We start from the raw sequence: 23394 nt of genomic DNA on the forward strand, positions 1-23394 counted from the left end.
GAATCAATGCTTTCTTGTTACTCATCCAGTTCATGAATAGGATTCAAATAGTTCTGAAGAGGAAAGCATAAATGTTTGCAATCGATTAAAGAAGTCCTTCCGGATCAATTCTAGCCGTCAATGGCATCTGGACTGAAATGTAGTGTCCCAGAAAATGCACAAGATGGCGCCCAAGCTCCGTTGGAAATGGGCGGAGTTGTCTGCTGGGAATTTGTGTCAACTAGTATCAAATAGTTGTCTATTATAATAGTTGTCTATTATCAAATAGCGATTGAACAACAGCTGAAGCTGGAAGAGGGAAATCCTACCCCCTTGTAGAAGGGAAAAACATTGCCAGAGGCATTGGCCAGTGCTTTATCAGCACCCAAACAAGAAAAAAACATATTTTCAATTTCTGAATGGATAAGTGAATGGCAGTGATTGAGTTAAAACGGAAATAAATCCAAATGTAGTGGTGGGTTTTCTGTACCAATTCCAAGAATTCTTGCCCAAATCCATTCAAATTGAAATTTTCCAGTTGTATATCAACATTATTCCGGCAATAAACATTGAGGAAAATTTGCTGAACATTTTTTAAAAGGACCCTCTTGCTAGCTCCACCTCTCTCGCCTTCACATCAGCTCCTCTCATGTGTCAAAATCAACAACGGGCCTTTCTCATCCCTGAGCAAATCGAAACACTTTTTGGGGGTGTTTCATCTGGACGCATGCCAGATATTTTCATAACAAGACCAACCGAGGAGGAGGAATGTCGTCAGGGCCGCTGAGGACATAACACGGCACAATCTTTCGGCCCGTCTTTCGGCCTCCGCATCGCCGTCCTCTTCCCGATTGGAGGACTTACGAACCCCTTGACTCACAAACGTTTCGGTTTACCAACGTTACATTGATGCACATTTTACGTACACATTTTTCGTACACGCAGCTGCCTCACTGAGTGATGTGTCGTTCGCCAACGAGCCCGTTCTTCTAAAAACAAAATGGCATCTATTCCCCGCCCCCAGTCTTCGGTTAAAGCCACGTGATTGGTCAAGAACGAAGCAGTGAGTAATTTAAACATTAGAGAGACGACCATGAGTGAGTTTCAACTTTGATAGTTCAAAGGCAGAGTGTAGACTGCAAGGTTAAAATTTCCCATCCATCAGGCTCCACAAACAACCCGTACAAGCCATCTGTACGCTTGATGCAAAAAGCTATCAACCCAGCTAAACAGAACACAATTGATGAGGAACTAGGTAAAATTATCGCAGAGAAACCCTACGAGAAATCATTCCTCAAGATGGTGAAAGAACAAGGTTACGTTCCTCAAGTATTTAATGTTGAGGAAACCGGCCACTCCATTCCATCAAGCCATCAACGACCATCACAAAGGTCAATAAAACCACTTTATTATAAAGTACAGTTTATTTATTTAATTATAATACCGTAGCACATTTATTATACATATAATAGGGTCTATTTTGTGTAGTTTTAAGGCTTATTTAGTTGAAAATTATGTTTTATCGGGACCTTGGAACGGATTATTCTCATTTTAATGGTTTCCTATGGGAAATTATTTTTTGGGATACACACTTTTCGCCTTACACACTCTGTCTGGGAACCAATTAAGTTCGTAAGCCAAGGTATCACTTTTTTACTCTGTGTTGGTAGTGGTGAGGGAGGAGGAGGTTATGTTTCATAAGTGTGCTTCTTGCAATTCCACTGCGACGCGTCCGACTTTCACGCCTCCTTGTGGAATTTTCCACACCTGCCGATGACTGACTGAATGTTGCGCTGTGTGCGGCTGACGCACAATAGGCGCACTGTTGCCTTGTAACGCCAGCGAGGCCCTCAATGGGAACACAATGGCCGCATTGGAAGACGCCAATCAACAAAATGAAGGCAATTTTCGGTCGGGGGAATGACTATCTTATGTAAAGCGTGTAGTACGCAAAATGTAGGTTGGTAGTTGATAACGGAGAGCAGCGGTTTGGACTTTTACCCGCTCGATTATACTTTTTGTTTGCAGGAAGAAGTCAGTGAGTGTGAATGAGGCACCAAAAGTCAATTGTCCCAGAATGCACAAGGTTGTGCCTTTTGGCTGCAACTTCCATCTTGGATATAAAAAAAACTAATTTTAATGAATTAGTGTCAAACATTTTTTTTTTTTTGCCGCGGACCACATTGAGGTTCTGGTTTCCTCTGAAGAATGTTTTATCTCCTCCACTTATTACATATAGAGTGCACAGCAGATGAACTCATTCACTCGCTATCTATTAGCGATATAGCTAGCTACCTAGCACTTTGAGTCAGGAAACATATTAGCTATCTGGCTGGCTAGCTATCTATTAGCTGTCTAGCTATCTACTAGCTGGCTAGCTAGCTTTCTATCTTTTATGAGTTATTCCGGGTTGAGTGAACGCTGGCGCGTGTGGCTGCCGCCGCTCACCCACAGAAAAACTTCCTGTGACTGTAAAGTGACCTTGAGAGTTTTGAAAGGCGCTTATAAATGAAATGTATTATTATTATTATTACTGCCAGACATTTGCAAAAATGTGTCTATTTTAATATTATTATTATTATTATTATTATTAAATGATCGTAAATAGTCAACATAGCAACAATACAATCACCAAGTCAACAGAATGCCAAAAATGTCTTCTTCCCACTGATTTCTTCCCCATGTATTGGCCCATTCAACTACATTTAAGCTAGCAATGCACCGCTAGTGGAAGCTAGCATTGTAGCACTCCTTCACTCCAGTAGTCTTGTTTGCATTTTCCAAGAATGTCGCCGTCGCCATCGTGTGTATCATTCCGACACAGGCCCGTCACGTTATGACAATATTTTATAATGTCTGACCTTGATATCGATCGTCTCACTCAAGTGGCGATAAGACTGCCCTCCTTTGCGTTTGGGTGCCGATAAAGCTGTTACTGAGTGACTCACCGGCCGGTGGAAAGATTGAAGGTTTAATAGTGCTTGTTTGCTTCGTTCTGCGCAAAGTTCAAGTTAAGAATAGCGCTTCAACATGTCCGAACGTTATTTTCCGACTCAGCCGACAGATCTTTAGTTTTTTCCGAGAAAGATGGCAGTCTCATGACATGACATGACATGACATGACATGCTAGGCGCGCCGCATTTGCATTTAGCATGCATTGTTCACATCGCACGCTCCATTAGTGAAATAGTGATCTACGGGTTTCTCACGTCTGGAGTAGAAAGGCGCTTATAAATGAAATATAACTCAATTGACTGACTGAAATAGCTAGTTAGCTATATAGCTATTAGATAGCCAGCTTACTAGATAGATAGCTAATAGATAGCTAGCCAGCTAGACAGCTAATATATTTCCTGACTTGAAGATTGCATGGGTAAGTTAACTTTATCAATTGACCTTTTTAAATGTAACTAAAATATTGTAGATAGAATTCTAGCTTGCTAGCTAATAGATAGCTAACTAACTAGCTAGATATCTCATGTTTCCTGACTCAAATAGCTAGCTAGCTAATAGATAGCTAACTAACGAGCTGGATATCTCATGTATCCTGACTCAAATAGCTAGCTAGCTAGCTAGCCATATAGCTAATAGATAGCTAATATGTTTCCTGACTCAAATCTGTCAAAAACAAACAAAAGAATGAAGAATGTCGATCTTAACGGGGTGTCGTCTTCCTGGATTTGTTTTGCGTCCTGTGACACATAACATGAGACAGAAATGTGGCGGAGAAACGGGTTTATAAATAAACTATTTTTGAAGATGGGATGTTTTGAGGGGGCGAGAAACAACAACAATTGACATTTGGCACGGTCGGAGTCAAACATTCACTCTGGGCGTCAATGAACAACAAAAGGCGACCAATCATTGCGGGGATTGTTTGTCAGCACGGAACTTGGTTGTCGAGAGGACAACGGTCACACTTGTTGCTTTTAATATTTGATCACCAAAGTGAACAATTAACACAATGCAGGTCATATGAATCCAGCGTGTTGTAAATCAAAGGTTAGTAACACGGTATCACCAACTTCATCTTTTATAGACATAAAAAAAGGTGATGAACTTTTCAAGGCAAGCCAATGTTTTGTCTTGAATGTATATATATATATATATATATATATATATATATATATATATATATATATATATATATATATATATATGCAGTGATACCTTGGCTTACAAACTTAACTGGTTCCCAGACAGAGGGTGTAAGGCGAAAAGTGTGTATCCCAAAAATGTATTTTCCATAGGAAACCATTAAAATGAGAATAATCCGTTCCCAGGTCCCCATAAAACATAATTTTCTAATTACTAATTTAATTTTCTAAGCAGTAAAACTACACAAAATATACCCTATTTTCTGTATAAAAAATGGGCTATGGTATTATAATTAAGGTAACCAAGGTAAAATTTTCATCAATGTAACGTTCGTAAACCGAAAAGTTCGCAAGCCAAGGGGTTCGTAAACCGCTGTATCACTGTATGTTTTTTTTAAACAACAAGACATTTGTTGAATGCTGTGAAGGCCTTGCAATGTAGAGTAAATTATATTTATATCGTGTGCACTAGAATGGTTGTCTGTCTTGGCCGGAAACCGGTTCAGGGTGTCCCCAGAGATCAGAAAATGGATGGATGGGAATGTGTTGATCTGTTTTATTCCAATATTATGTATTTCATAATTATTATTTTTTTATTATAAAAACATTTGAGATGTCTATTCTCTTCTGTGTCATTTTGAATCCATCATTACAGTATATTTCAGTATTGCAATTAAATTTGGTAGTATTTTTTAACTTTTATCAATACATGTATTTTATTTTTGTAACTTTATGTTTTTATATATTTTTATATTTTTTTAATGTACTGCAGTTTTAATCTACTTAACTTACTTTATATAATAATACATTTCATTTACATGCGCCTTTCAAAACTCATATTTTCTAGTTGTTAATTTCGTTCCTTGCTTTAATATGTATTTATTATGAAAGTTACAATAAGGGAAATGTAGAATTCGTACTTAGATTTATTCCTGGACTTTTTTTACACGCTTATTTGAATAAATATCCCCAATTAGATTAAAAATCAATACATGACAAAATACCGAACATTGATTTATGACTAAATGATTAAATTGCTTGTTTTTGTTCCATGAATCTCTTGGTGACTGTGCAAGGCGTCGCCTTCTGTGTGACGCAATCCGCCAAAGGATTGTGGTGGGCGTGGCATTCGGACAACGAGGAAGACGTGGCCAGACGACCCGGATGCCACAGTGCCGTCACGTGGCCAGATCAGGAAGTATTATGGAAGATTCACGTTGTAATGTTTGTATACAAAAAAATACACTAGCATTGTTACGATTCTTTTTCAACATTTTTTTTCTTTTATATTTTGACGGTCTAACTTGATAAACGACACGGAATTAACTATTACACAGCAGTCGTTTTTTTACATTTCCGTTTTTACAAATGTGCTTAAACTGTGATTTAAATGGGATATCGTTGGATTTGTATCAAACTAATACAAAAATATATTTAACGTTACCTGTATTACTTTATTTTAATCTGCAGTCGATCAATTTAATTTAAAACGTTTTTAAATTGGTTTCATGAATGAAAAATAATTACATTGTTTTGAAATTTCAACAGACAGACAAACAGGGGCAAAGAAGATCCTTCCCACAATGCATCACTGCGACGGATTATGGCGGTTTGAGCCACTTTGGGTGATCACAGCCTGAGACGGGGGTTAATCCTCACAAAACACACACGCACATGCACACAAAAACATGTCAACAAATTTCAATACAAAGATTGTTACCTCAGCCGAAAAGGTTTTGGGATGTGTTCACCCGCTTAGATGTATATAATTTTATAGATTTAAGATTGTCAATGGCCACAACCCAAATAGTGATAGCTTTATTTTCGATATTTAATTTCTTTACATGCTCTATACCTTTAAATGTAAACAAAAATGCATTTCGTATTAACTTTTTTAAAAATTGATATTAATTTTCGTTACATTTTGAATAACTTCAACATTATTATTATTATTATTATTATTATTATTATTTTTGGGTCTTATTTACAACGGGTTCTTTTCTTTCCATCAATCACATTAAACTAAAATAATAATAATAATAATCCAGTGACTGTAAAGTGCCCTTGAGAGCTTTGAAAGGTGCTTAGAAATTAAATGTATTATTATTAATACTGCTACTAGTACTACCACTAAATAATAATAATAATAATAATAATAATAATAATAATAATAAGCGCCTTTCAAAGCTCTCAAGGACACTTTACAGTCACAAAGAAGAATAAAAGAAAAACAGGTACAATAATAAATAACATACAATTATAAATAAAAACGAGATAAAGCTACACGTAAAATTAAAACTAAATTAACAAATAATTTTATGTGTGGTATCAGAATGTCTCGCTGTTAATCTGTTAAATATAGATAAAAAAAAAAGATTGCTTGCTAGTTCTCAATCTGGGTCGCTCCAATAATCTGCCAACAAACACACAATCAGAAATCTCCCTTCCTCCGGTTGCCATGGGGACAAACTCACACGTTGTTTCCGGAACGTTATCTGTGCACAAAAGACGACGTGACCCGGATGAATTCGGTCAAAATAGAACACCGCAGATAGGTGCATTTTGAAAGAATGTTTTACATCAGACTCCATATTATCCTTATGGGAAAATTAACCATTTTTAAGTATTTGGGTGGAAAAAAAGATTGCATTCCTCTCCTTCCCCTTCATGCTTTGCTCCTGTTTGTCTGTAAAATTATTTCTTAATTTAGTTTTAATTTTCCTTGTAGCTTTATCTCGTTTCTATTTATAACTGTATTTTATTTATTATTGTATCTGTTTTTCTTTCTAGGCTTGTTTGTGACTGTAGTGTCCTTGAGAGCTTTGAAAGGCGATTATTATTATTATAGTAGTAGTAGTAGTATTAATAATAATAATAATAATAATAATAATAATAATAATAATACATTTAATTTCTAAGCGCCTTTCAAAGCTCTCAAGGTCACTTACAGTCACTGGATTATTATTATTAGTAGTATTAGTAGTAGTAGTAGTAGTATTAATAATAATACATTTAATTTCTAAGCACCATTCAAAGCTCTCAAGGACACTTTACAGTCACTTCATTATTATTATTATTTATTATTATTATTATTATTATTGTTGTTGTTGTTGTTGTTGTTGTTGTTACTCGTGTTGCAGTGAGGCTTTTTAGCCACATAGAGGCGCTGCTGCACTTATTAACGCTTGTCAGCAACGTACTTCTGTCCCAAAAAGACGAAGAAGAAAGTCCAAACAGTCGCGGCACTTCCTTTATATCCTCTTTATAGCTCGCGTTGTGTGTCGCGACTTTGAGAACAAGATTTTTGGTGACTCCGTGGATTAAAAAAATGACACAATCTGTCATAGTTCAAGTCGGACAGTGTGGAAACCAGATTGGTTGTCGCTTTTGGGATCTTGCTTTGAGAGAACACGCCCATTTCAACAAAAAGGGATGTTATGACGATTCCACCGCCACCTTTTTCCACAATGGAGACTCTCGTGGTGGTAATAAGAGAATCCAGCAGCTGAAAGCAAGGGCGGTACTGCTGGACATGGAGGAAGGTGTGATCAGTGAGATCCTGAAGGGGCCTTTGGGAGAGATTTTCGACAGCACTCAGCTCCTCACGGGTGTGTCCGGTGCGGGCAACAACTGGGCTGTCGGACACATGACGTATGGCTCGACCTCCAGGGACAAAATCGTGGATCAGCTGAGGAAGGCAGCAGAGAAGTGCCACTGTTTGCAATGTTTTTTTCTTATCCACTCGATGGGTGGAGGTACCGGTTCGGGGCTCGGGACCAAAGTGCTGCGTCTTCTCCATGATGAATTCCCTGAGGTGTGTCGCATCGTCATCCCCGTCTACCCATCCGCAGATGATGACGTCATCGTGTCACCTTACAACAGTATGCTGGCCACAGCAGACCTCACCGAGAATGCCGACTGCGTTCTGCCTGTGGAGAATCAAGCGCTTGTTGATATTTTAAAGCTGGAATATGCTTGCCAAGGTGGACAACACACAAAAGGCAACAAAGTCTCCGCAGTGGATCGGCTAACTGGACTCGAGAAGCCTTTCGATGCGATGAATGACATTGTTGCTAACATGTTACTAAACCTTACTAGTTCTGCACGTTTTGAGGGTTCGCTCAACATGGATCTCAATGAAATTGCCACGAACCTGGTTCCTTTTCCTCAATTACACTACCTGGTTCCGAGTCTCAGTCCTGTCTACACACAACCGCGTTTCGGAAATTCGACCAGACAACTAGATAGGCTCTTTAATGATGTATTCAGTAAAAAATATCAATTAATCAAAACCAACCCGAAGCCCAGTCTCTACCTTTGCTGTGCCCTCATGCTAAGGGGGAATGTTCATATGTCAGACCTGCATAGAAATATTGAGAGATTAAAGCCCACTTTGCCCTTTGTGCCATGGATCCCAGACGGGTGGAAGACAAGTCTTTGTTCTGTGCCCCCCGTTGGGCACTCTCAATCCCTGTTAGCGCTAGCCAACACCACCGCTATCAAATACACATTCATGGAGATGAAAGAACGATTCTGCAAACTTTATAGGAAAAAGGCACACTTGCACCATTACTTGCAAGTCGAGGGGATGGAGGAAAGTTTATTCTCAGAGGCCGTAACATCCATTGACTCTTTGATTGAGAACTATCACGAGCTGGATGCTAGTGTGGTGAAATTAAAGCCCACTGAACCAAGATTGAAAATTGCATAATACAGCAACAACACACAAGGATGAACTTTAAACCACACGAAATCAACCTTTTTTTTTTGTACTCACGACTCTGTGGTGCATACTACAATAATGTGAGTGTGGCAAAAGTGTAAATTAAAAGTAAATAAAACAGAAAAATGCCTTCATTGTTGATTTATACATTCAATTAGTTATTTTTTTTTTTTTCACCTTACAAATGAACTGTCTGTATTGTGTGAATCGTTGCTTTATAAAGTGAGTATTGTGGTCAAAATCGTGAGACTTAACATGTGTGATTGTATTATTTTATTACAGATTGGCACATCCAATATGGCGGACGCGTGACGCACCGCAGCATTAGACCAATACGCTAATGGTGATGACGTATATCATGACTACGGTGTTAAAAAAAGCTTGTTTACATGTGTTTTTTGTATAGTGTTAGTTTACATTAAAATGTCGAATTTCGATACGACATCACAACGACTAAGGGTTTCTAGGAATCTTTTAAGCTATAGTATTTAGGTTCACGTATGTACAATTTAAACTTGTTAACATTCAAATGTTCTTGAAATTTTAAATATAATTTTATGAATGGCATTTAAATTTAAAATCGATATTTTAAACATTCAAATTCGGGGCGTGTTTTGAACGCGTCATTGCAAGACACGGAAGTGCCTCGCGCAGGCAACCGTGCTCGGCTAAGCTAGTCAAGAATGGCGCTGCGTAAGCAGTGTGCTAACATGTTTTAATCGTGGGCTGGATGTATTATTGCTTATGGGGCATTTAAATTAAGCAAAAACAAATACAAATATAAATCAACAAGCTGGAACACCAAAGCTAACGCTGGTCGGTAAGGCGGCGAATCGACGACATTTTGTTCGGCGGTCGACATGTCCTCGTTCTCCGAAGCTGCTCTCGAGAAGAAACTATCCGAGCTAAGCAACTCTCAGCAGAGCGTTCAGACGCTATCTCTGTGGCTCATCCACCATAGGAAGCACTCCAAGACCATCGTGCACGTTTGGTACAACGAGCTCGTTAAAGGTAAGCGAAATCCGGCCATCTCAAAGTGTTCTTTGTCAGCATGTGCAGATTGTGGTGCAGGCGACCTCCGGGCTCCTCCAACCAAGTGCGTAATATAGGTTGTGTTTACAATTATTGCTGATGGGAACGAATTTAAAATCAGCCTAATCAGGAATTAAAACCTTTCACACCCCCCAAAGTCTACATCTAACACTGTGGTCGAGACCATCTTAACCGAGACCTCAGAATCAGCCATAGATGTCAACATGCGAAACACCGTGACTTTACTAACGGCTCGATTTTTCCTTACTTACTGAAAAAAAACATGCGCAATTTTATTAACATTTCACATGTAAACATGAATACTTTTAACAAGTTATAACATATTTCTGTCGATAATCAAGTATGTTCTTTGTTATAGAGCAGTGTGGCTTTTTTACTTAGTCCACAGCAAAAGAAGAATTTGAATTGGTGTTCTTACGACGTATAATGTTTAATATGACTGATATTACGGCGAAAAAAAACACGGTAAAATGTTTCATTTAACTGATTTCAAAATAAAATTCCACTTAACCGGAACTATCTTCTCGGAACCTTTGTTTCTTCTCGAGACTTTTCGCACGGACTTGTTTTCTCGGTGGTCGACTTTGCTTTTTACGAGTAGCGATATTTGTTATAATTAACATTACTGCTAATATTTATTGACGAAAACGGAATCAAAAATATCTAAAAATTGTATTTAACAATTTTTGCGTTTCCCGTAAAAACTTTCTTGTATGTCGTACACATCTAAAAATGTGGAAAAATCGTGCAGAATACTGCAAAATACGGCCAGTTGACAGCTATGCAATTTTCAGCTCTTAGAAATTGACCATGAAGTACAAAATGTAGTCTTAAGACCAAAACAGGCTGTGTTACATTTGCTGTTTCAGTAGCAATTCTCTTTTGACACCTTGCTTGTGTGTGCAGCTCCGGTGTCACGCAAGCTGACTTTCCTCTACTTGGCAAATGATGTCATTCAGAACAGCAAGAGGAAAGGACCCGAGTTCACTCAAGATTTCGCACCCGTCATTGTTGATGCGTTCAAACATGTTTACAGGTATGTGTGTGTGTGTGTGTGTGTGTCTATGTCTTTGTACATGTGTGCACAGGGATACGTGTATCAGTAGCTAAGAGTGATCCCTGCTCTTGGTCACAAAAAAAACATTTCTAACTTTCACTTTGTTGTCATCTTTCCCTCCAGGGAGTGCGAGGACGGTTGTAAGAAGCAATTAGGCCGAGTGTTGTCCATCTGGCAGGAGAGAGCCGTCTATGAAAATGAGCTCCTGGACCAACTGTCCAAAGTCCTCTGTAAGCTCCGTTTGCATTTTGTCTCACGTAGTTTAAAAAAAATAATCTAGTGGTTAACGGTGATCTCCTGTGATGTTGCGCAGATGGCGAGAGGAAGCCCACCAAGAGGTCTTACGAATCCATCCAAGCCCTCAATGACAACTTTGCTGGACATACTTCCCCAGCCGAGCCGCCACAGGTGCCTCACGGGTGACAACGGGGCGCTTTAAAGGACAACTGACACCTTTTTTTTTTTGTTTCTTAACTGATATCAGAAAAAAACGTTTTGTAGCATCTAAAGTAGCCAAAACACGCAGGCTGGTATTTTTAGTCAAATGCAAAACACCAATTAAAAAATGACTAAAGCGTCCCAAAACGATTTCAAAATGACCTCAGAAATGCGAGTTTCAGAAGGTCCCGCCCCCTTGTTCGCGACATCCCGTCAGGACGTTTTTTTTTTTTTTTTTTTTGTAACAACCACGCTTGAGTTTGAATCCTCATGTTGTGCTGGTGTCGTCCTGACAGACGTCGGAATTGATCCGAGCGCTTCAGGAGCTGGAAAACGCCACCTTGGGGGATTCGCTCCTGCGTCAGCGGATTTCCTCACTTCCTGCCGAAGTGCAGGACACGTCGCTGCTGCACAGGATCACAGGTAGGCCAAGATATTGACGTCTTTGTCATGCTGTTATTTTTATCATAATAATAATAATACATTTAATTTCTAAGCGCCTTTCAAAACTCTCAAGGACACTTTACACGCCACAATGTGAACTACACGCACTTGAAATTGGATTGGATGGGATGTACCTTCATTCGTCTCGCATTGGAGAAATGTACATTTCACAGCAGCAAAGTGATTAAAGGAAGAGGAAAGAAAGAAGTAGAAAAACAAAATACAGGAGCTGCTGGAAAGGCAGCCACTCTCGCGGCGCCATCTTGAATCCTGTATAAAGAATTTCTGACATTTTGAGAATTTCTTTTCTTTCAGAAGAAATGGAGAAATGTTTTCTACAGCCCTGCCATACAAAAATACAAATATATATATATATATATATATATATATATATATATATATATATATATATATATATATATATATATATATATATATATATATATATATTTATAAGAAACATATTTTTTAATTTTGGATTTATCATTCAAAACTAGTCATTTCCTTTCTGATCCAGATCTTAAAGGTTGTTATATATTTATATGGATAGGAATATTTATTTGCATTTTGTTTGTCAAGTGAGACTTACACTGTCATTATTTTATCCACTTATATTTTTTAAACAATGTATTTTAAAATAGTATTTACGTTTTTTTATTTGCCCCTATCTTTTAAAGTAGTACTTTTGGCCACCGCTTTTGGGTTGAGGAAAAAAAAAACGGTCTGATTTTTACCCATCACGTCCTGTTTCTGTTTCCCTTTCAGATAAGGAGTCTGGCGCGCGTTTTTCACGCCAAGTGGACGACGCCTGCATGCTACTGGCCGATTACAGTGGCCGCCTGGCAGCCGAAATCGACGACCGGCGGCAGCTGACGCGGACGCTCACCAGCTTCCTGCAAAGCCAACGGGACGGTTTGGTGCACAACGAGCACAAACTTGAGGTCAGTAATTAGTTTAGTGGGGATTTGTATCACTTTGTATTGAAAAAAAAAAAAAAAATGGCGAGATGGGAGATGATTTTGTTCTCCAAATGGTTGCTTTTAATGATGAATTTAATGTAAATCAAGATGTAATAATTTTAATTAACATTAATTTCAAATATCCGTGTCTTTTTCTTTCTCCTTTTCCAGGAATACAAGCGCAAACTGGCCCGTGTGAGCCAAGTTCGGAAAGAGCTGCGATCCCGCTTAAACAATCTCCCAGGTGGACTCCACAACTCCTCCACCTGACATTCGACCTGGAGTCCCTCTCTCGCTTCTTTTAGCATTGTTTCTTGTCTTTTTTTCTGCAATGTGTTTTCAATGCCCCCATCTTGTTTTGCTCATTTAAAGGACAACCGACGCCTCCGGACAAGTAAGTCCATAATTAGTAAAATGGCTTCAAATGACTTCTACTGAGCGTATTTTAAAAAGATTCCACCGCATATAGCTATATTTTACGTTTTAAGACTCGCGCTGAATATTCTGGAAGTGTTGTTTTTGAGTTGGTGACGAGTCCTCACCCTACGTCACTGAAGGAACGCCCCTGACCGAAAAAAGGACTCATTGTAGCAGTTCTTCTATTACGTCAATGCATTTTGCTGTTCTTTGGTCTGAAAACGTCGTGTAGGACCAAAAACAGGCAGAAGAGGGCGACAAAGCTCCATGTAAGGAATTAATCAGCCTGTGAAAACGGGCTGATTAATTCCTTACACGGCTTTGTCGCCATTTTCTGCCTGAAAGCATCTTCTCCGAATCTAAAGCCATTGTTTTGATTCTCGAGCAAGGCAAGACGTCTTGGCGTGACGTCATTGACTGGGGACGAGACTTTCTGAAACTTTCCGGGGTCATTTTGAAGTAGTTTCGGAACACTTTAACTCATTTTTATTGGTGTTTTGCATTTGACGAAAAATATCAGCCTGCGTGTTTTGGTTATTTTAGATGCTATAAAACGTTTTTCTGATGTCAGTTAGGAAACAAAAAATGGTGTCGGTTGTCCTTTAATACATATTGCTATTACAATGTTTTGTTTTGTGTTTTTTTCCCCATGTATACTCATTATAGCCCGCGGTTCTTGCCAACTTGTGTCCAATATTCTGTATGAAGTGTTCATTCAAGATGTAATTGCAAATGTGTAATTCAGGAGTCAATGTACATACCGGTAATAATCCATGGCTGCATGTAAATATCTTATATTTTAATTCAAGTCAAGATGACATTTTCCATTCAAATGTTAGCATTTTGTACATATCCACTGGTTTCCAATAAAAATGGCTATGAAGGTATACCTCTACTTCCTGTGGTGGGAATTTGCATTCCCAATATTTTTTTCAGAATCAAAGCTTCGAATTAAAAAACAAGTTTTTTATTCAAATAAGAAATTGAGTGAAACAATTTGTTCACCCTTATTGGCATTTTAAAGTGAAGCTGAATTTTGTCTAGAACGAGAAAGGAGTAATATAAAGATTCTAACATGCATTTATTTATTTATTTTAGATGGAGGACACTGATTTGCTGTGGCGACCCCTTGAAAGGAAAAGAAGATATCGCAAAAGTGACACATTTACGGCACTGTCCGCTAGTACCGGAAGTTGTCACTGACAGTACTTCTCCAACTGACCCGTAGAGGGCGACGGAAGATGAAATAATACTAATAATAATAATACATATAATTTCTAAACGCCTTTCAAAACTCTCAAGGACACTTTACAGTCACGGGATAAGATTTTTTTTTGTTCGCGGGTGAGCAGCGGTCGCCATTCGCGCCAGCGTTCACTCTACATTAATGTCTGACGACCAGGCTGTCGTACTTTATCGCATGTGCTTTATTTAAAAGAATAAATTGCGTGAAATGGAAGGTAAGTAAAAAGCATTTATTATGACAAGATGACTGTTTTTTTTAAAGTTATATATATTTTAACACATTTAAATCGTCATGCAGTATAGCGCCGAGTCAAAAGGGGGCGATGATGCTAATTTCCTCGACATGAGATTGTCCACACCCGGAAGTAGATGCTTGCAAGCCATAACCTATAAATGATTCGCGCTTACGTTTATCTGATGAAGATTAAATTTTAAGACTTCTGAGCATCTCATTTGAGCAGAATTATAGTCAATACATCCTTCGAGCTATCATTTACGCTCATACCGAAATAGCTTTAATTTCAAACCACGTGTAAATTTCGTGTGCATTATTTTAGTCTATCGTGAGCTCTCCTAGTTAAAGGTTTTAACAGGCAAAAAAATCGAGTTAACTAACAATGGACGAGTTTACAACCCCGTACGAAGATGATTCGGGAACGGAGTTCATTGAATGTTCGGTAAGTGAGTTTTAATGGATTGTGTCGTCATCGTAATCTCTTAAAATTGTTTACTTATTTGTTCTTAAATTTAGGTCTGTGAAGTATCCCTAAGGGGCCTCAATTTGTACAAGATACACACGACGACCCCGGGACACTTAAAGGTACTTAAAATTAGATTATAATAAAACAACGATAAGATTGTTATACTTTGTCTACATTCCACCCACAAAAGGTGAATTATATTAGAAATGACCTCATTGAGAATGATGTAATGTTGCGAACTCATTTAAAAGGGTCCGTATTAAAACGCTGTCATTGTTGTGTAGGACTGGCATAAATTCAGCGGATATAGAGCTTATCTTTATTTTCAGCATATGGAGCCTGAATGGGGACCAGCAAAAAGGATCCTTCTGGATGTTGTTTTGCCACCAAGGAACACTAAATAGAGTATTCTACGCCTTTTCGCAACCAAAAAAAAAAAATGGCTAAGCCACTTGGATGTCAACCAGCAATGAAGAAAACCAGTGGACTATGTCCCTTTTCTGCTTTTCCCACCATGTCTTGGCAGGTGCTGAATACAGCTTGTTTTTCTGCTTGGCACCCATTTTTTGTCTTGATGGCATTGTGTACCACGAGGACTGACAGTCTTGATTACACCTGTGAAGTCTTGTGGTTCAAGAATATCAAGGAAGAGGAAATCTCAATTTTCACTCCTATCTTTTCCTCGCCCTTCAATCGCACATGCTCCACACTTTCACATTCCACTCTTTGGGGCTCGTCTTGAACCAAACATCTTCTGGTCCTGATCAACTGAATGAATACTCTCTCAATGTAGTGTAGTTTCTTTCTCAAACTATTTCCTCTTTGATTTTTGTCTTGTTTTCTCTCGGATACTTTGAGAAGAACCATTGGGATCAGTCCCTCTTGAGTACAAACTACCCGAATGCATCAATGAATATGTTGTTGTTTTATTCTACCCAAAACGTTTGTAAGAATGGAGGACTTGGTAAGTTTCGTCACCAGTGTCATGTTTGTCCGCTCACCTTACACTCAAATGTTTGACTTTTGGTTGAGTGCTTGGTTCTCCAGAACATAAATGTATCAAATGACCTCACAGTTTACAATGTTCTGTTTCCATCATAGACACCCATCAACACTTGTGCTTATCACTGATTGATTTTGTTGTTTTAATTGCTCTTCTTTCATCCCTGCCAGAAAGAGGATGCCGCTGTCGCCGCTGGTAAGTAGACTCAGTTGTCCATCAAGTCGTTTGGGGTCTGCGGTAGCTTCTCGTATGTTAGTTTTATCTTTTCTGTCAGCCTGCTATGTACAGGTGTGCACGTAAAGGCGGGTAACGTGGCTTGGTCTTTACAGACTTTTTGTCTGTAAAGACTGAAATAGTGGTTGCAGCACCTTCGAATTTTCCATCAGCCGTTGTAATTTTCAATCGGATCATCAAGTCTTCACTTCTGAGTCCCAGTAAAGTTCTTGTGAATTTTCATGTGGCGGAAAACAAAGTCTTGGTACTTTTCAATTGCTGGTCGCACTCTCTGGAATGACCTGCCACTGAATATTTGGCAAGACCCCTCGCTGCCCATCTTTCAAACACGCCTCAAAACTCACCTGTATTCTATGGAATTTGGTTCAACATGATTCCAACTGGATCTTGGTTTTACTCCCCGGAGCTTTCTACTATCTTTGTGACTGCTTTATTTCCTGTATTATGATAGTTGTCCATGTTAAGCGCTTTGTTCCAGCTTCAGCTGTTGTTAAAGCGCTATATAAATCGATATGTATTGTATTGTGTCAACTCAAAGGAAACAAAATCTATGAGCAGCCAGTTGCACGAAAGGGAGGGTTTGTTTTTCTCTTGGATTCATAGCTTTTTGTAGGAAAATGAAGTTTCTGAGAATGCTTTGATCCAGAAAACCTGAAATTCTAACGTACTAGAAGTGTAGCGTTGTTCTTTGGGTACCCAATTCTTGATCCTCATTGCTTTTTCAGTTTGTTTCTTCTCTTGAGGAACTTTAACTTGGTTCTTGTGCTGCATTACCTTCTGGAAACACTGCCTGGATCCTGCAGTTTCTTTTATTTTCTGTTATGAATCCCAATCATTTTTATTGGCTGAGTATGTAGAACACACAAGGAATTAGGGCTACTCGAGTATGAAGAACTAGCAACTATGATGAACTAGAACATGACAAATAAGTATGAAAGTCTGTAATGTAAGGGCACTGTTATGCGGTAATACCTCCCAATGACAATTGCAGAGGAGCTGGAAAAGGTGGTGGGCAGGGTTTCAGGGGTCCAGTAGGATTTTCTATGTCCTTGTCTTGGTTCTTGCGGTGTGCAAGTCCTCAACAGTGGGAATGGTATTTTTCCCGCAGTCTCAACTGGGCGTTGCAGTCGGATTTTGTCCTTTTTGTGGCGGCCCCAAACTAAACCCTGACGGGTTGATTCATCCTCTGCTGGGCCTTTTTTCAGGATGGACATTGGTATTGACCTCCCACTTCATAATCATGGGAGACTGTGATTCTCATGAACTTGAAGGTCTCGACGGTTGACACAGGGGGCAGTTGACAGTGGCGAAGGATGTTTCTTGAAATCCACCATCATCTCTGGTGTCACTATTCTATTATTTATTTGGATCGTTTCCTGTTCGAGATTTTGGCCAATTAGGCAAAAGCAATCGTTTTTTTTTTTCTCGATAGCATGTGAATCGCTGTGGGGAGTTTCACTTGAGAACTTTTCTTCTTTAGGTCTTGAAGGTTCATGTTGGAATTTCTTCTGATTTGCGTGAGGCAACAGTCTCAGTATGAGCCTCACTTGAATTGGTCTCCCGACGTACAACGACGACACTCTTTCTCTTTATGCATGCATACATACTGTATAATGATCTAGAGAAGGTAAATATTTTGTCAATTATTAAAAATGAACCCGTTTCAGAACATCATTTTACGTGTCGTGCTCAACTATTGCCCCTGTCGTCATGTTTCTCATGTCTTCTGTCAGGTCACATGGTCCGAAACCCAATCCCTAAATTTGACGACATTTTACAATACGTGGATTACCTGAACCTTGACGAACCAGTAATCGGTAACGTAAAGCCGTCCGAGCACACTTTGCAGATCTTAAATGAACTTCATTATAAGAATCTTGTCCCTATTTCAGGTTTAAACTTCTTGGAAGAGGTACCGTGTGTGAACGTGGGCCATGCCACTATGGGGCCCCGATATACATGCACGTTATGTAACACCACCGGGTACCCTCCGGAAATGATCCATCACGTGATTGGACGACGACACAGGCAGAAATATATTGTAATGCGGTTTATATTTACACACAATAATAATAATAGTGTAACTAACTCAAAGCAAGGATTCATTACAGGAGAATAAGCGTCCAGATCTGGTTTCTTGGGGAAAACCCTCAATTATCCAAACAGGCAAGATAATTCGCACCAGAGCCGAGATCATCGCCCGGCAGGACGGAAGCGGACGTCCCAAAGTAAGATGCAGATTCTTGTCACTTTGTCCTCACATTAAACCAGTGAAAAGGAGGGATCGAAAATGAACGAATACATAAATGAATTAATTAATGAAAGGATAGATGGATAGATCGATAGATAGATAGATAGATAGATAGATAGATAGATAGATAGATAGATAGATAGATAGATAGATAGATAGATAAAAAGATAAACACACAAATAAATAAACGGTTAAATAGACATACAATAAATAAACAGACCTTATCCCGTAATTGAAAATATGACGTAGAGCATCATTCCTGAATTTGTACATGTTTTTTTTTTTTTTTTTTTCATGCTTGGGTGCTGACAAAGCGCTGACCATGGCCTCTGGCAATGTTTTGTTTTCTTTTCCACAAGGAGCGTTTTTTGCCTTTTGTCAATATTAGCGCTTTGTTCCAGTTTTAGTTGTTGTTAGAGCGCTATATAAACCAATATGTATGTATTGCATTGTATTTTGGACAGTTGCCTTCATTTCAAGCTCAGATAACTCCAGACCTATATAATTTAGGAATTCTTTTTTTTTTTTTTCCTGATGAAAGAAGTGCTGCATTGAAAGTTGATGTAGTCCTAAAACTCAATATTCTGTGTGTCCTGGAATTCAAGTGACAATGACAAAAACCCTGGCACCGGAGTGGCCACATTTTTGCGCATGGTCCTGCAGTGAATGAGTTAATCAATACAAATGAATACATCGCTAAAAACTTGTTTCTGTTACAGCCCTTGAAGAAAACGAAGAATGTGGAAAACCAAATGAGAAGAGGTAAATAAATACACATTAAGAGAGGCCGCAGTTATAAAAGAGAACAAATGTCGTGTCGAAATGGGTTGCCGTGGCGACCACTTCATACAAGCATAGGTTCCTCCATCTTGTTTTCTGGCTACCAATGGGTGTTTTTCCCCCACGTGAACCAGTAGCTTGAATCTTGTCGGTGTGTTCTATCGTTACCTGTATTTGGATCTGTTTCGGTTCTGTAGCTTAGCGTACAGGTTGTGTGGAATATTAAAATGCATTTTAATTGTGTAGTTCCCCAATGGGAGATGCCAAAGATCAACCGACCGAACATCTCAAACCAGGCCAAACGGAAGCAGAAATCCCAAGACACGGACCGCCCTAGTTTTTTGCCCGATCCTCCGAGCAGAGCCCCGTTCGTCCCGACGGAGGCTCGTCCGATGAACGCGGCGGAACGTAGACCGACAACAAACAAGTGGAATCATCCGCCGACGAAGGCGGGCGGCTACGAAAGCGTTCCTCTTCAAGGAAAGAGTCTGGATTTGGATTATCGTCTCAATAATGGCGCCTCGCAAAAAAGAAGGGCGGAGCCTTATAAGGAGACGCAACAGATTTGGGATCGACCCCCAGAGGGTTATCGAGAGCAGGGAGCAAAAAATGAGTTATTGACCGATGATGGGATACGTGAGTTTCAGCCCCAGGGTCTTAATTATAAGCACCATAGTCCTGGTTTTCAAGGGGATAACGAGCAGTGGTCCACAAACATCCCGAAACCTCCCGCGAGGGACGTCGGTTTACCTTCGGGCAAACCTATTGGGCTTTTCACGGATTACAATCACGGAAGACAACCATCAGAATCCTTTTCAATTGAAGCCGCTCACTCCCAAACTTCTCAGGAAGTTTCCAGGAACATGTCCGCCATTCCGGAACCCTTCCGCCGCTTCATGAAAGGTCCCGCTGGCGACGGGGGATCCGGTATACGCAAAAGAAAAAGCCGCTTCTCGGACGCCACGCCCGAGGAGGTAGCGGTGGCCAATAGGATGTAAGTGATTGATTGGTCACAAGTTCTTGTTGCCTTAAAGGACAACCGACACCATGTTTTTTTGTTTCCTAACTGACATCAGAAAAACGTTTTATAGCATCTCAAATAGCCAAAACACGCAGGATGATATTTTTAGTCAAATGAAAAACACCAATAAAAATGACTTAAAGTGTCCCAAAACTACTTCAAAATGACCTCGGAGTTGCCGAGTTTCAGAAGGTCCCGCCCCCTTGTTTGTGACGTCACACCAGGACGTCTTCACCTTGCTGGAGAATCAAAACAATGGCTTCAGATTGGGAGAAGATGCTTTCTTGTTACTCTTCCAGTTATGAATATGATTTAAATAGTTCTGAAGAGGAAAGCATATATGTTTGCAATCGATTAAAGGAGTCCTTCCGTGTCATTTTGAGGAGTCTGGACTCCAATGTAGCGTCACAGAAAATGCACAAGATGGCGCCCAAGCTCCGTTGGAAATGGGCTGATTTGTCTGCTGGGAATTTGTGTCAACTACTATCAAATAGTAGTCTTGGTGCAACACACAACAATTCACCATCGCGTTATTTATGTTTTTTCCTTCTAATTTCGCCATCAACACAGATCACCAAGTTTTCAGAGCAAACAAAGTACCCAAAATGCATTGTGTGTTGCTTTCTCGGTCAGGGGTGTTCCTTCCGTGGCGTCAGGAATCGTCACCAACTCGAAAACAACACTTCCTGAATATTCAGCGCTAGTCTCAAAACGTAAAATATAGCTATATGCTGTGTAATCTTTGTAAAATACTCTCAGTAGAAGTCATTTGAAGTCATTTTACAAATTATGGACACAACTTGTTCGGAGGCGTCGGTTGTCCTTTAAATTAACCCCCCTCTGGATTATTGTTCAACAGGTTCAAGGCCAAACCTGGGGATGCTGACCTCAGGGCTCCTCTGGAATCAAGCGGTCGAACCTTCCAGCAAGAGAGCCAGAGATCCATGCGGTATCCCGAACGGTTCTCACCGTCGCAGGTAGGGCAGCATGGAAGAGACTGGAACAACACACGAGATGACCATCAGGTGTACCAGCATCAAGGACGCAGCGAGCTCGGTGACTTGAACAGGAACAGCCACAAAGGTACTACTGAGTGTACGTTTTCACAACATCAGCTATACATCGATGAAAAGGTTTCTTCAGCCGTCATCTGTACTTCTTTGAAGGTGTCGGACCTCATCTGAAAAGCTTCGTCAGCGAACTACAGTTTTGCTGGTACTGTACCTGATATATACCCATTTATCCCTAATGGACAGAGATGGAGGTGCCACAACTCTGCTTTGATAGGTCCCTGCTCTGAAGTTGGGGGGAGCTGAAGTTGGACTACTCCCTCAAGCTAATCTGATTACCTCTTTTGTTCAGTCTGATTATGTTCTAACATGACTAACTCTGATTGCCCCATTCGCTCTTGATTCGCTCCCCCCCAACCTCATTCACTCTGGTATTGATACCAGTGCGAATGGGGCAATCAGAGTCAGTCATAGAATTTAATTAGACAGAACAAAAGAGGTAATCAGATTAACTACAGGGAGGAGTCCACTTCTCCCCCCCAACCGCCACCTCTGTCCATTAGGGATACATACATATGGCCAGAGCTACTAGCAAAAAAAATAGTTAGCTGACGAAGCTTTTCGGATGAGGAGCGAGAATACAGGCAGAATCTATCTTGTCATCTTTTCTCCTGCGCTTCAGCGGATTTTGGCCAGCAACAGATGAACACGTCATGGCGCCTGGATGAGCGAGCGCAGCGCCCGCAACAATTCCATCAAGGCGAACACTTTCAACAGCGTGACGTGCAACAGTTCTCCAAAGGTTTTTGGGATTCCCGCTCGCCAACACCGGACATGGAGAGGCCACTCGGGTTGCAGGATCGGAACCCTCAGTACTCCAAAAGTCTCCAAAAACTCACATCCACTATCCTGGAATTAATGTCCCAGAATTCATCCTCCAATAATTAATGTCTCGTAGACTCAGTTTACAATTGATTACAGACGCTCCCCGACTTATAACCATTCGAGTTATGAACATGTATGAGAGGACCCAAACCAGGACCGATCACACTTTTGCATTTTTGGGACAGATTTCATTGTTGATTATTTTTCAGGAGATGTGAATAATAAAACGTTTGTCAAATGTGCCTTGCACTGTCACTTTTTTTCCTTCTAACCGATGCCAAAATAGGCACTTGGGAGTTTAGGGCATTTAATTTTTTTTGTCTTTATGTGCTTGGATACAAAGCGAGGGAATGTTTTTCTTTGACATATTTGTGAATGTCTGACTTGTTTTTGTGTGTGTGTGTGTCTTAAAACCCAAGTGGGCTAGGCACCTAAAATGATGCATGCAACTATCAGGATCATAAAACCTTTATTCGTCAAACAATGGAGACATTTGCAGTCCACAGCAGCAATTTGAAAGGGGATGGGGTGGGGGGGAGGGTGAAAGGATAGAAAACAAGAAAACTAAACTTCAATAAGCAACACTTTTATTCCCTTTATGTGCCAACATCTCATTACCATTATTTTATCGTTTGTAATTACTCAAGGTACACAGAAAAAATATGAAGTTCTTGTAGTATTTTTTTATTAAGTCCAATCAAATAGACACAAACGTAGAGCAACTGTGAAACGAGTCTCAAGACACATTTCACGTTATTAAATACATTTTACACAAAGATTTATTTTGCAGTTTTCTTTTAACTACAATTTGGAAAAAAACGCTTATTAACAAAAAATATTTATATTTGATATTTGTTTGTATTAACCATAAACGTTCTTGTTAACACTTAATACTAATATTTATTTAAATATCGGCAGCTGTCGGTATCGTATACGTCATCACATCGCGCGAGAAACAACTTCCGGTGCAGGCTGCAGCCATCTTGTTTCACTTCGGATAACTAAATAAAATAAATAATACGGCGGAGCCGGTCGTCTCTTCGACATCAACAAAGTGAGTACCCAAAGTCTTAAATTCTTTGTGTGACGCGTATGGA

General features: G+C 39.7%; 3 protein-coding genes across 5 annotated transcripts; all 3 read left to right on the forward strand.

Annotated features, from left to right (window-relative positions):
* The first annotated feature begins 7084 nt into the window (after positions 1-7084).
* Positions 7085-8928, forward strand: tube1 (tubulin, epsilon 1). Its single transcript, XM_089023477.1, has one exon. It carries the CDS (start codon positions 7405-7407, stop codon positions 8785-8787), a length of 1383 nt encoding a protein of 460 aa, XP_088879603.1. The 5' UTR covers positions 7085-7404; the 3' UTR covers positions 8788-8928.
* Positions 8929-9441: 513 nt separating this feature from the next.
* On the forward strand, positions 9442-14054 carry rprd1a (regulation of nuclear pre-mRNA domain containing 1A). The gene is made up of 7 exons (XM_089023914.1): positions 9442-9810; positions 10759-10888; positions 11033-11139; positions 11223-11317; positions 11644-11770; positions 12557-12732; positions 12922-14054. Exons 1-7 carry the CDS (start codon positions 9660-9662, stop codon positions 13018-13020), a joined length of 885 nt encoding a protein of 294 aa, XP_088880040.1. The 5' UTR covers positions 9442-9659; the 3' UTR covers positions 13021-14054.
* A 722-nt stretch (positions 14055-14776) lies between these two features.
* Positions 14777-22535, forward strand: LOC148883195 (uncharacterized). Of its 3 annotated transcripts, XM_089023821.1 has the most exons (10): positions 14777-15089; positions 15164-15232; positions 16287-16311; positions 18084-18167; positions 18243-18391; positions 18462-18578; positions 19321-19363; positions 19628-20375; positions 21262-21485; positions 22095-22535. In XM_089023821.1, exons 1-10 carry the CDS (start codon positions 15030-15032, stop codon positions 22358-22360), a joined length of 1785 nt encoding a protein of 594 aa, XP_088879947.1. In that variant the 5' UTR covers positions 14777-15029; the 3' UTR covers positions 22361-22535. The 3 variants fall into 3 exon arrangements, with proteins under 3 accessions (XP_088879947.1, XP_088879948.1, XP_088879949.1); XM_089023822.1 differs by lacking the exon at positions 16287-16311 and having other exon boundaries at positions 15022-15089; XM_089023823.1 differs by lacking the exons at positions 14777-15089; positions 15164-15232; positions 16287-16311 and adding an exon at positions 17843-17977.
* The last annotated feature ends 859 nt before the right edge of the window (positions 22536-23394 follow it).

Source organism: Hippocampus bargibanti, linkage group LG20, assembly GCF_051943395.1.
Source record: "Hippocampus bargibanti isolate YZ-2025 linkage group LG20, ASM5194339v1, whole genome shotgun sequence".
Lineage (NCBI taxonomy): Eukaryota > Metazoa > Chordata > Actinopteri > Syngnathiformes > Syngnathidae > Hippocampus > Hippocampus bargibanti.

Coding starts and splice junctions, on each gene's coding strand:
- tube1 (XM_089023477.1), top strand. CDS start 7,405: ATGACACAATCTGTCATAGTTCAAGTCGGACAGTGTGGAAACCAGATT.
- rprd1a (XM_089023914.1), top strand. CDS start 9,660: ATGTCCTCGTTCTCCGAAGCTGCTCTCGAGAAGAAACTATCCGAGCTA. Junction 11,140..11,222: donor CCAACTGTCCAAAGTCCTCT/GTAAGCTCCGTT, acceptor GATGTTGCGCAG/ATGGCGAGAGGAAGCCCACC. Junction 12,733..12,921: donor ACAACGAGCACAAACTTGAG/GTCAGTAATTAG, acceptor CTCCTTTTCCAG/GAATACAAGCGCAAACTGGC.
- LOC148883195 (XM_089023821.1), top strand. CDS start 15,030: ATGGACGAGTTTACAACCCCGTACGAAGATGATTCGGGAACGGAGTTC. Junction 15,233..16,286: donor CGACCCCGGGACACTTAAAG/GTACTTAAAATT, acceptor CATCCCTGCCAG/AAAGAGGATGCCGCTGTCGC. Junction 20,376..21,261: donor GTAGCGGTGGCCAATAGGAT/GTAAGTGATTGA, acceptor ATTGTTCAACAG/GTTCAAGGCCAAACCTGGGG.